We start from the raw sequence: 12,620 nt of genomic DNA on the forward strand, positions 1-12,620 counted from the left end.
TATGATCCTCCCAAGATATACTCGCGCGCGCGCGCGCGTGTGTGTGTGTGTGTGTGTGTGTGTAAAAAGCAAAGGGCTGAAATGTTAATATAACATTAGCATTTGTGTTTTTAAAAAATGGGCATAGGGGAAGGGAGAATGCATATACACTTTTTCCTGTATCCTCTGAAGCTGCCTCCAGGGAGGCGATCTGGGTGGAATAGAAGGCTGAGAGGGAAGATTGCTCCGTATGTATTTTATTTTTGCATGTATTTTAATTTCGCATCTACCAATGTATTGCTCATTGTAAAAATAAATAAAAATGGACGCACACTTTACAGTTCTTTCAAGTTTTCTATGTATGTTTGAAAATTTCATCATCAAAAGGTAAAGGAAAATGTTTTACATATGAATCAAATTTTTAAAAAAATACATAACAAATAGCCATAGCCTGATCCTGTCATACTCACCAAAAATCATGAGATCAAGGAGGATTAAAGTAAGTTATCCAAGGTCACTAACTAGTTCTAGTGAGTGTCAGAACTAAAACTAAAAACTCGCTGTGACAAGAATGGACTGAAATAAGAGCAACAGGAGGGGCAAACCCGTTTGGTGGGTCTATTCCCTTCCTCCCCAGGAGCTCTGCCCTCTACCTCCAGGGCCTTCTCCAGCCCAATCTATCCTTAAAAAGTCTCAACTCATCTAAAGGACAGCTCTGCTACTGTCACTGGCCAAAAACTTTGAAAGCTTTCCCATTACCTTTCAGATTATATATGGCTCGGCCTGGATTTTGAAAACAGCCGCCTAAACACATGGTCACTCTGCAGCCACCGCTCTCTCCACCCCCTTGGGGAAACCAGCTGGCCAGTCGTGACTGCCGCCCAGGCTCTGGGCGCTGCAGGACCGCCTGCACGCCGCCTCGCAGACCCGGACCCGTGGCCCGCACGCCCTGCTCCCACGGCCCTCCGACCCGCGCCCGGCAGCCTTCCCCGTGCTTCGCTGGAACCCCGAACTGCATTTCGGGCACACCCGCTGCCCGGAACTTGCTGGCCCCCGCCCAGGCGGGAGTCCGGGCAGCACCGGGGCGCTGAGCGCTCGGCCGCCCTCGGCGCCCAGGACCGGTCCGGGGCCGCCCCGGCTGCGCCGCGCGCGATGGGCCGGACCCGGCCGCTCCGCCGGCCGCAGAGCCCCCTGGCCGGCTAGGCTCGCTCCCCGCCTCCCCGAGCACCAGCCTCACCCCGCCGTCATCACCACATTGTAGATGACCAGGTACGCTGTGGCCAAAGGCCCCGGGCCCTTCTTCTTCCGCGCGCCGCTGGCTTCGCCGGGCCCGGCGCGGCCCCCGCCGCCCCCATTCCCCTTGGTTGCTGCAGTCGCCGCCGCTGCCGCCATGTCAAGTTCCCGGACCTCGCTCCCCAGGCGTGAGCACCACCGCCCGAGTCCAGCACTGCGCGGAGGCGCTGGGAGGGGCGGGGGAGGCGCGCTGAGGCCGCGGGGCGGAGCCAGGGACAGCGCCCACGGCGGCCGCCATCTTGGAGAAGGGCAAAGACGCTCCCTGCCCCTTGGTTTGCTTCAGTCACTACCATCTTGGATCTGAGTAATCACTGCTTTTTGTGCGTTCCGCTAATAATCTCTGGCGCCATGTTGGGTTGAGTTAGTCACCTTTGGTCACCCTCTCTGGGCCTGCTGTTTCCGCCATCTGGATGCTTCATCGTCTCTGCCTAGTCTTCTGTAACCTCCGCCTACATGTTGAGTGAAGAAAGTGATGCTTTCGTTCTTCTCACCTTCACTTCTCCCAAAAGCCCTAATCTTCACCTCCATATAACGATGCAGCAACCCACCATTTTTGGGTCAGGGCAACTGACGTCAATTTCACTCCCCGTCAAATCAGAGGCTGACGGAAATAGCGCCTCTGCCAGGTGTGCCACGCTCCTTAAGCATAAACAGGTTGGGGATTCAGTCTCCCAAAGTGTCTTCCCTGCCTTTTGGTTTTCAGTTGCTAGTACAGCAGAGAATGTCAACAAAGTGGACTCCTTATACTATCTGACTAGTGTGGCCTGGGTTCCGGTGACATTCATGGGGGCCTGGAGAAGGTTCAGCTGCACCTTCCAGCCCCAAGCCAGGTGGGCTCACCTGTCGCTGAGGCAGGAGGAGGCCAAAGCTGTTAGGTCTGCCCAGGGCAGGTGTGGAGGGAGTGCGAAGCTTTTACATCCACAGTGGCCCCAAATAGAGGGATGTTGGCTTACATGAAAAACCTGCACAGCTCTTGTGGAAATGTTACCGTAACAAGATGAGATTCGTGTTGTTTGCTGCCCTTCCCTCCCCCTCCCACCCCCCAATTTTATGAGAGACAGTGGCTCAGTAGGTATAAGAGAGTCTTTAATTCAAATTGCAGCAACTTGAGAAGGCAGGGAACTCCTATCCAAAAGAACTGCCTTAACAGTCTTGGCTTACTGGCCAGTTTATATACCTTTTGTGAGGTTGGTAACTCATAGAACATGCAGTCAGTCACATAGCAGTGTGCGGGAGGCGGGATTCTGGTCTGCAGGAATGTCTCCCCGGAATGTCCTTCTGGCACTGGCACAGGTCTGTCTGGTGTCTTCAGTGTTGCTCCTGGTTGGCCAGGGTCTGGTGCATCTGCAAACTTTCTGCAAGAGAACTCCCTGGATTTCTTAGGCAATAAAGTAAAGATTAAGAATTGTAAACTAAGCTTCTAATTAATCTATAGGCCTTAACTTTTCACAGTAAGTCCTGTGACTAGGCTTTCACAAACAACTATTGTGATATAAACTCAGGTCCCTCTTCAAAGTAAGCTTTCCTCAACATTCCTGCAAAGGTAAACTTGTCACTGCATTTCTAAGTAAAGGCCAGGGAGCCATTAAGAGAGAATAGCGGGCCCTGGCTGGTTGGCTCAGTGGTAGAGCGTCGGCCTGGCGTGTAGAAGTCCGGGTTCGATTCCCAGCCGGGACACACAGGAGAGGCGCCCATCTGCTTCTCCACCCCTCCCCCTCTCCTTCCTCTCTGTCTCTCTCTTCCCCTCCCGCAGCCGAGGCTCCATTGGAGCAAAGATGGCCCGGGCGCTGGGGATGGCTCCTTGGCCTCTGCCCCAGGCGCTGGAGTGGCTCTGGTCGCAACAGAGCGACGCCCCCTGGTGGGCAAAGCATCGCCCCTGGTGGGCGTGCAGGTGGATCCCGGTTGGGCGCATGCGGGAGTCTGACTGTCCCTCCCCGTTTCCAGCTTCGGAAGGATACGAGAAAAAAAAAAAAAATTAAAAAAATTAAAAAAAAAAAAAAAGAGAGAGAATAGCAAGCAGATGAACTATTTCCTAACCCTTACATATCTCCCATTCATTACAACTAAAAAGTTACTATTACCAAAGCCAAAGTTTTCATATTTTGGCTCTCCTATCAGAAACTGCATCAACCAGTTGAGCCCATCTTCTATTCACTGTGTTGTCTCAGGGTATTTTAATTTGTAAAAGTACCCTACCATCAATTTTCACACACCCAAACAGCCTGCATATGTGATGGTATAAAATACTTATTCATTCCAGCTAGTATTTATGGAGCAGCTGGGAGGCTGCACTGGGGATGATGGCACTGAATAAAAGAGACAAGTCATGGGTCTTCCAGAGATCACGTAGAGGGAGCCCCATGAAAACACATAGTATTAGGTGGTGAAAATCAGACCAGGAAGTTACTTCCAAAATCCAAATCATAGTGATAGTGGTTTGGGGCAGAGTGGTATTGACTGAGGTGATGAAAACTGAATTGAATTCTGGACATATTTTAGAAGCAGCAATGACAAGATTTGTGGATATATTAGATGTGGAGTGTGAAGTAAAAGAAACTGAGCAACTTGGAAGAACTGAGTTGTAGAAGAGGAGATTTTGAAGAAAGAAATCAGGAGTTCTGGTTTTTACATGTTGAATTTGAAATCTTTATTAGACAAATGGAGAAGTTGTGTAGACAATTAGATGTAGACACTGAGGTTCAGGGAAGAAGTATGGATTAGAGATATAAATTTGAGAGTCATCAGGGGGGTGGCATTTAGAGCTATAAACATCTAGAGATTGAGACACAGAAACTAAACAATTGTCGGAGTCTCATCCTTTAAAGCCCCACAGATTATATAGAGATCCTGTGGCCTTATTTTTCTGACTTCTTTAAAGAGCAAGTAGGTGTAATCAAATTGCAGACAGTGATCAGTGGGGGAAAATTGCAAAAGAAATAAAGAAGTGAGTCATTTTGCAGAGCAAATAATCACTTATCTGAAAGCTTCTTTCATTCACTTAACTGCTTTTCTTTTCAGTTTAACCTGGGAAACTAAGAGGCAGGAAAACATAAAGCTCTATCAGTTGGAATCAATTTCAAACTCAGTGTATCTTCTTGTGGTCACTTAGACCCAACTCCAGTCTGTTCTCTACAGTACAGTCATAGCCATCTTTTCTAAATACAAATTTGTTCATGTCTACTACCTTTCCCCTCCTCACCCCCTTAAGATATTTAAATGACTTTTAATGACACATGAGATAAAATATAAAATATTTAAAGTAGCCCTTCAATAATGTGCATGGTCTTGCCCTACCTATGTCTTCAGTCTCACACCACAACATGCTTTTCCTACCCATACTAGTCTTAGAAGTTACCTTCCTTGGCAAAAGGAATTTTGCAGATGTGATTAAATCAAGGACCTGGAGATGAGGAGGTTGTCCTGGATTGTCTGGATGGGCCCAATGTAATCACAAGAGGGAGGCAGAATAAGAATCAGTCAGTCAGAGGGGGATATGACTACAAAAGAAAGGCAGAGGAAGATGCAATGTTTCTGGCTTTGAAAATGGAGGAGGCCCTGGCCGGTTGGCTCAGCGGTAGAGCGTCGGCCCAGCGTGCAGGAGTCCCGGGTTTGATTCCCGGCCAGGGCACACAGGAGAGGCGCCCATCTGCTTCTCCACCCCTCCCCCTCTCCTTCCTCTCTGTCTCTCTCTTCCCCTCCCGCAGCCGAGGCTCCATTGGAGCAAAGATGGCCCGGGCTCTGAGGATGGCTCTGTGGCCTCTGCCTCAGGTGCTAGAGTGGCTCTGGATGCAACAGAGCGACGCCCCAGATGGGCAAAGCATCGCCCCCTGGTGGGCATGCCGGGTGGATACCGGTCGGGTGAATGCTGGAGTCTGTCTGACTGCCTCCCCGTTTCCAGCTTCGGAAAAAAGAAAAAAAAAAAAAAAAAAAGAAAAAAGAAAATGGAGGAACGGGGCTTCTAGAATCTTGAAAACAAGGAAATGGATTCCCCCTCCAGAAAGGAACACAGCCCTGTAATGTCTTGATTTTAGCTCAGTGAGACTTGTACTGGATTTCTAACTTACATACAGAACTGTAAAATAATAAATATTTGTATTGTTTTAAGTCATAAAATTGTGATAATTTGTTATAGCAGCAATTGGAAATGAATTCAGCTAATATACGTATCTATATTGATCAATTGAAAAGCATTACTAGAGAAAAAAACCTTTCGTAATAAAGAAAGGTTCCATTCACCAGAAAAACATACCAATCTTAAGCATGTATCATAATGTAATCATAAAACATGTAATGTAATGTGTTAACATTCCAATTTTATTTAAAAATCACAAAACATTATTGGGTGACATTAATGAAGATCTAAATAAATGGAGAAATACTAAGCTCATAAGTTGAAAGAATTAATTTACAGTAAGGGTGACAGTTCTCCCCAAATTAATTTGTAAATTGCATACAATTTTAATCAAAATTTCTTGTTTATTTGGTTTGATTTTTGTGGAGCTTGACAAGCAGGTTAAAATTTTATATGGAAATGTAAAGATCCAAAAATGGCCAAGATATTGGGAAAACTCGCTTTCTAAGATAACAAGATTTATTATAAATTATATTAATTAGGAGTACAGTATTGACTCAGGAATGGCAAATAGACTGATGGAATAGAACAGAGAGTCTGGGAACAGACCCACACACATGAAGATACTTTGTATATGACAGAGATGCAGTAGAAAAACAGCCTTTTCAATAAATGCTGCTGACATCCTTATAGGAAAATTCTTCCAACTTCACACCACACACAAAAATCATTTCTAGCCTGACCTGTGGTGGCGCAGTGGATAAAGCGTCGACCTGGAAATGCTGAGGTCGCTGGTTCGAAACCCTCGGCTTGCCTGGTCAAGGCACATATGGGAGTTGATGCTTCCAGCTCCTCCCCACCTTCTCTCTCTGTCTCTCTCTTCTCTGTCCCTCTCTGTCTCTCTCTTCCTTTCTCTCTCCTCTCTAAAATGAACAAAAAAAATTAAAAAAAAATCATTTCTAGGCTTAAATGTGAAAGACATTATTAATATAGGAGAATTAATTTAGGAGATTAACATAGGAGAAATTAATATGAGATTGTCTTTATGATCTCAAAGATAAAGAACAATTTTTAAAACAAGATATATAAAGTACCCCCTCCTCCTTCTTTCTCTCTTCCCATCCCACAGCTATGGCTTGATTGGTTCAAGCGCACTGGCTCCTGGAGTTGAGGATGGCTCTGTGGAGCCTCTGCCTCAGGAGCTAAAAATAGCTTGGTACTCGGAGCCCCAGCCCCAGACAGGGTTGTCAGGTGTATCCCAGTCGGGGCACATGTGGGAGTCTGCCTCATTATTTCTCCTCCTCTCACCTTAAAAAATAAAATTTCCCACCTGACCAGGCAGTGGCACAGTGGATAGAGCGTCGGACTGGGATGCAGAGGACCCAGGTCCGAGACTCCAAGGTCGCCAGCTTGAGCGCAGGTTTATCTGGTTTAAGCAAAAGCTCACCAGCTTGGACCCAAGGTTGCTGGCTCGAGCAAGGGGTTACTCGGTCTGCTGAAGGCCCATGGTCAAAGCACAGATGAGAAAGCAATCAATGAACAACTAAGGTGTCGCAACAAAAAACTGATGATTGATGCTTCTCTTCTCGCTCCGTTCCTGTCTGTCTGTCCCTGTCTATCCCTCTCTCTGACTCTCTCTCTGTCCCTGTAAAAACAAAAACAAAACAAAATTTCCCCTAGGATACATGCACCAGAATATTCAAAGCAATGTTGTTTATTATAGCCCCACTCTGAATGCCACACAGCATCTGTCCACAGTAGGATAAATAAGTATTCTTACAATGGGATATTTACAGCAATGCCAATAGACAAATTGCAGCTCTGCTGGGCAACTTGAATGAATATCATAAACACTGAGTGAAAGAAGGTAAAAAATAATATATATAGTATGATTTATTCATCTTAAGTTCAAAATCAGGCTAAATGAAATTCAAGTGTTAAGGGGTACATATATGGGTTTTAAAACTATAAAGAAAAGCTAAGAGATGATTACCACAAAGGTCAGGAGAGTGAGTTCTTCTGGACTAGAGCTGGCTGCCTGACCCAGGAGCAGTTGATGAGGAGGCATCCCTCTTCCTCAGTTTTTTTTTTATCTCCATAGCAAAGGCAACTTCTGCACAAAAGAGGTCTGTACTAACCAGATCTCCAGCTTTTAAATGATGGAGAACAACTCTGGTTTGTTAGAAAAGAAATGTCTTTAAAGGATGTTGTATAGCTCACTACGTTGATGGAAAAGATGAAGAATGAAGTTGAAAACATAGACAGGAGCCTTGAGAAATTAGGCAGCCAAAAATAGAGACCAAATCAATACACAGAAAGAAATGAATTAGTATCCAATAATTTCTGTCATTGGCATGGCTGCCGTTAGACACTGGATAGGGCAATTATTGCTTCCTCTACCATCTCTGGGAAGATTTTAAACTGCCATTTATTTCTCTGTGTTGCTCACTCCAGAGTCAAGGTCTTAGGTAGGAGCATCTGATTGGAAGTTCATATGTCCAAATTCTAAAGACAAGGGAGTGGGGAAAGGGGCTATTTGTCTACACTTGACCTTCATTGTTGAAATTCCCTCCAAATGGAAAGTGTATTTAGATACTGGATGGCCAAAAATTAAAAATGCCCATCACAAGGGCAGAAATAAACATATCTGCCCTCCACAGGAAGAAGGAAAACTGATAAGGTTAGCTAAGAAGTATGGAATTCACTGGGCTATGTTTTTACCGGGGGACAAGAGATTGTGCACAGAGTCATTGAAGTGAAAGGCAGCCAGGCTGGCTCTGCTGTCTTGCAGTTCACCATTTTCTCTCTTTTCTGGCTTCTCTGCCTGTGATTGGGAATGGGGAGGGGAACGCCATTCTAATCAGCCCTGTGCTACAAGCCAGGGCTATCAGGAGGAGGGGGAGTAATCTCACTGCCACCATCTCCCATCGGGCCATTAACAGTCCTACAAGTGTGGATTTGGGGTACCTGACCAACCATAAGGACAGTTTATATTGGATTCCTATTTGATGGATTTATTTTTATTGTGCAATAACCTGACGCAAAGGAGAGGTTGGGTGATAGAAGTCAGTCTCTAAATTTCATACTAAACTTCCAGTTTACTAGCCCATAGACTATAGCAGTCTTCTTTTGAGAATTTGAACCTGGGGAAACCGAGAGCTGAGCAAATATATAGAGAAGACCTTTTGGAGAGAGATTGTGAGATAGGTCCCTTCATACTTAATGACTTCACATGAACAACGTCAGGCCATAGGTCTTCTTATTAGTGGTTAATGAACATACCAATGAAAATCAGTAATGTTTATAAACAAATGCTGATTAAAATAATGAGATAGATGCCCTCTTTTTTTGCTTATTCAAAATGTCAAAGCTAAAAATAATGCACTAGCAGATGTATAAAGCATGGGTATTCTTAAACTTTTCTACTGAAAGTATAGACTGGTATATTCTCTGAAAGGCAGCTTTGCAATATATACCAAAACCTTAAAACTATGAATGCCTTGGCCTGACCTGTGGTGGCGCAGTGGGTAAAAGCGTTGACCTGGAACGCTGAGGTCGCTGGTTCAAAACCCTAGGCTTGCCTGGTCAAGGCACATATGGGAATTGATGCTTTCTGATCCCCCCCCTTCTCTCTCTGTCCCTCTCTCTCTCTCTCTCTCTTCCCTCTCTCTAAAAATGAATAAATAAAATCTAAAAAACAACAACAAAAAAAAAACTATGAATGTCCTTTGACCCCAAAATTAGACTTCTTGGAATTTATCTTAAAGAATCTAGGACATTAAAAAAATTTAGTTATAAAAGTTCATCACAGTATTATTTATAATTTATAATATCAAACTGTTGGATACAAGCCACATGTCCAGTAGTACAGACAGGTTAAGTTATGATAAGGCTTAACCTAGGATACTATTTAGACATTAAAATGATTTTGCAGAAACTTACTTTCAAATGATTCTGCAAAAGAAGTGTGTGTGTGTGTGTGTGTGTGTGTAATAGAGGACACAAGCATGAGGGAGAAATTGTGAACAAAAAGCAGATGTTGCCTGGCCTGTGGCGGCGCAGTGGATATAAAGCATCAACTTGGAACCCTGAGGTTGCAGATTCGAAACCCTGGGCTTATCCTGTCAAGGCACATACGGGAAGCAATTACTACAAGTTGATGCTTCCCACTTCTCCCCCCCCCCTAAAAATCAATAAAAAATTAAAATAAAACAAAAGCAGATGTGGCAAAATGATGTGATTTTTAAGTCAGAGATTTTTTTACTCTCTTTATTATTCTGGTCATCTCCCGGGAGGGAAATATGTCTAAAGCTTTACTACCCTGGAACTGGCTCTGTAGGGGAGGGGAAACCCTTTCCCTCTCTCCCCTTAGGTAGGTAGCTGGGGCCCTACAAATTGAAATGACAAAACACAGGCTAACAGGAGAAAAAGTTCTATTTCTTTTTTTTTTTTTTTCTTTTTCATTTTTCTGAAGCTGGAAACAGGGAGAGACAGTCAGACAGACTCCCGCATGCGCCCGACCGGGATCCACCCAGCACGCCCACCAGGGGCAACGCTCTGCCCACCAGGGGGCGATGCTCTGCCCATCCTGGGCGTCGCCATGTTGCGACCAGAGCCACTCTAGCGCCTGAGGCAGAGGCCACAGAGCCATCCCCAGCGCCCGGGCCGTCTTTGCTCCGCTAGGCCGACGCTCTACCGCTGAGCCAACCGGCCAGGGCACTATTTCATATTCATTCTGGGGTGAGTGGGGTCACAGAAACCAAGGGAAAGGCCCAAAGAGAAGCTCATCCTGGAGGCTTCTATTCCATTTTAACAAAGAGCAATAACTTTGTCGAGAAATGACAAGACAAATGAAAAGGGATTTAGGTTTTTAAGGGCAGTAAATTGTGGGAAGGTAAATATGTCGGGAAAACTAATGGAAGATAAGAGTTATTTTTAGTGAAGATTGTGATGTCTGGGTGGCATCTCTGGGCTGAGAAGTGTAGTCATGTCTGGTGATTAAAAGTGGTCTGTTCCTCCTGGTATGGGAGAGAGGTGAGGAGAACATTCACAAGGGAAATTTATATCCTGCTTTTAGGCAAATAGGGGGAGGATAGAGAGCTTTCTTTGCATCTGCTGTTTCTCAGTTGCCTTCAGCCTAAAATAGTCCTTACGCCAAAGTGGCATATTTTGGGGTGGCACATTCAGATCCCCTTCAGCTCCTTATACAAACATTCTTGAATTGGTCGTAGGTGCTTTTGATCAGAAGACCTGAGCTTGCAGAAAAGTGAGATGTTCAGAGTGAGACGTCTCTCAAGAGGAGTTCTTCATGAAGGGCTTAAGGGTCTTCATTGAGCTGTTCTATCAAGCTTTCTCTAAGTTTGAAAACATTTTAAATAAAGAGTTGGGGAAATAATAATCCAGAGATGTATTAGACATAGAAATTGTTTAGAACATGTTAAATAGAAAAGTGGATTTTGTATAACAGGTATAGGTTTGTATAGCTACAGAGAAAACCTCTGGATCAGGTATACCATTATATTATTAGTATGATATTTATCTTTGGTTGACTAAGGGCATCAGGGTTTGTTTCTTTTTTTATGTTCTTTTTACTGATATGTACAGTGTGGGGCAAAAGTAGGTTTATAGTTGTGAGTTTGCAAAACACAGTTTATTCTTGTATTGTTATTTATTAATTATTGTATTATTTTCCATACAAACAACTATAAACCTACTTTTGCCCACCCTATATTTTGCTTTTTCTCCAGTGAGTGGTTTTGTAATTCTTTCTTTTCTTTCTTTCTTTTCTCCCTCCCTCCCTCCCTCCCTCCCTCCCTCCCTCCCTCCCTCCCTTCTTTCCTTCTTTCCTTCCTTCCTTCCTTTTAGGTGAATAGAGGGGAGATGGTGAGGCAGACTCCCCCATGTGCCTGACCAGGATCCAACCAGCAGCCCATCTGGGGCAGATGTTTGAGTATGAGCTATTTTTAGCATCTGAGGCTGACACTCTCAGACCAACTGAGCTAGCTGCAGAGCCAGGGTCCATACTTTAACCAATCAATCTTCTGGCTGTGAGAAGGGAAGAGAGAGGGGGGGGAGAGGGAGGGCAGAGAAGCAGATGGTTGCTTCTCCTGTGTGCCCTGACCAGGAACAGAACCAGGACATCCATATACCGGGCTGGCGCTCTATCCACTGAGCCACCAGCCAGGGCCATATTTTTTCTTTAATTTTATCAAAAACTAGAATCCCTTTTTGTCTTCTAATGGAAGTGACCCCCCCCCAAATCTTGGATATACTTACACTGTCTTGCAAAAGGGGGAGGCAAGAGGGTGAAAGAAAGATAAAGCCTGGAGTAAGTAAAGAGAAGAAAACTAAGTAGAAGAGACAGGTCTGGGGGAGTTTTTCAAGGGAAATGCTGATCAATATAAACGCCCTTACTTCCTTACAAACTAAGAAAATTCTTTGATGTTTTTGTAGTAAAACATCAGTAATATGGATAACATTTTGGGTGCTGCCTGGGATTTTCTTTTTTTTTTTTAATTTTTCTTTTTTATTTTATTATTTTATTTATTCATTTTTTAGAGAGGAGAGAGACAGAGAGGGAGAGAGAGGAGAGAGAGAGACAGAGAGAGAGAAGGGGGGAGGAGCTGGAAGCATCAACTCCCATATGTGCCTTGACCAGGCAAGCCCAGGGTTTCGAACCGGCGACCTCAGCATTTATAGGTCGACGCTTTATCCACTGCACCACCACAGGTCAGGCCGGGATTTTCAACCTAAAGTGCACTGCCTAGTTATATTTAGGATTAAATCATTACCTAGAACAGTGGTCCTGGAGCTCTTAAAATCATTGATTGTATTTAGGACCATAAGGGGCCTTTATTTATGTGGATTATAACTATTGAATATTATGCATATTTCTAATATAGAAGAAATTTGGGCATAGCAGAGAGCAGGTCAGTTTGTAATTCCGAGTTAAAGTAGAAACTGTGGCACCCTCTTTCTCTCTTGGGAGCACGCAGGCACCTTCACCCCCCCCCCCCCGCTGTCTCCCCCAGAGTGTGCCGTTCTCTCTCTGCCTTTCTTTTTCTTTTCTTTTCTTTTCTTTTTTTTTTTCTGAAGCTGGAAACAGGGATAGACAGTCAGACAGACTCCCGCATGCGCCCGACCGGGATCCACCCGGCACGCCCACCAGGGGGCGACGCGATGCTCTGCCCCTCCGGGGCGTCGCTATGTTATGACCAGAGCCACTCTAGTGCCTGGGGCAGAGGCCAAGGAGCCATCCCCAGCGCCCGGGCCATCT

General features: G+C 45.0%; 1 protein-coding gene across 1 annotated transcript in view; it reads right to left on the bottom strand.

Moving 5' to 3' along the window:
• The window catches only part of HACD2 (3-hydroxyacyl-CoA dehydratase 2), a 112,815-nt gene extending 111,369 nt beyond the window's left edge, over nt 1-1,446 (bottom strand). Inside the window, exon 1 of the mRNA XM_066241169.1 lies at nt 1,217-1,446. Within this exon, the coding sequence (XP_066097266.1) occupies nt 1,217-1,371 (155 nt within the window). The 5' untranslated portion in view covers nt 1,372-1,446. The remainder of the gene's footprint in view (nt 1-1,216) is intronic.
• Between the last annotated feature and the right edge of the window lie 11,174 nt (nt 1,447-12,620).

The sequence above is a fragment of the Saccopteryx bilineata genome, chromosome 8 (assembly GCF_036850765.1).
Source record: "Saccopteryx bilineata isolate mSacBil1 chromosome 8, mSacBil1_pri_phased_curated, whole genome shotgun sequence".
Classification (NCBI taxonomy): Eukaryota; Metazoa; Chordata; class Mammalia; order Chiroptera; family Emballonuridae; genus Saccopteryx; species Saccopteryx bilineata.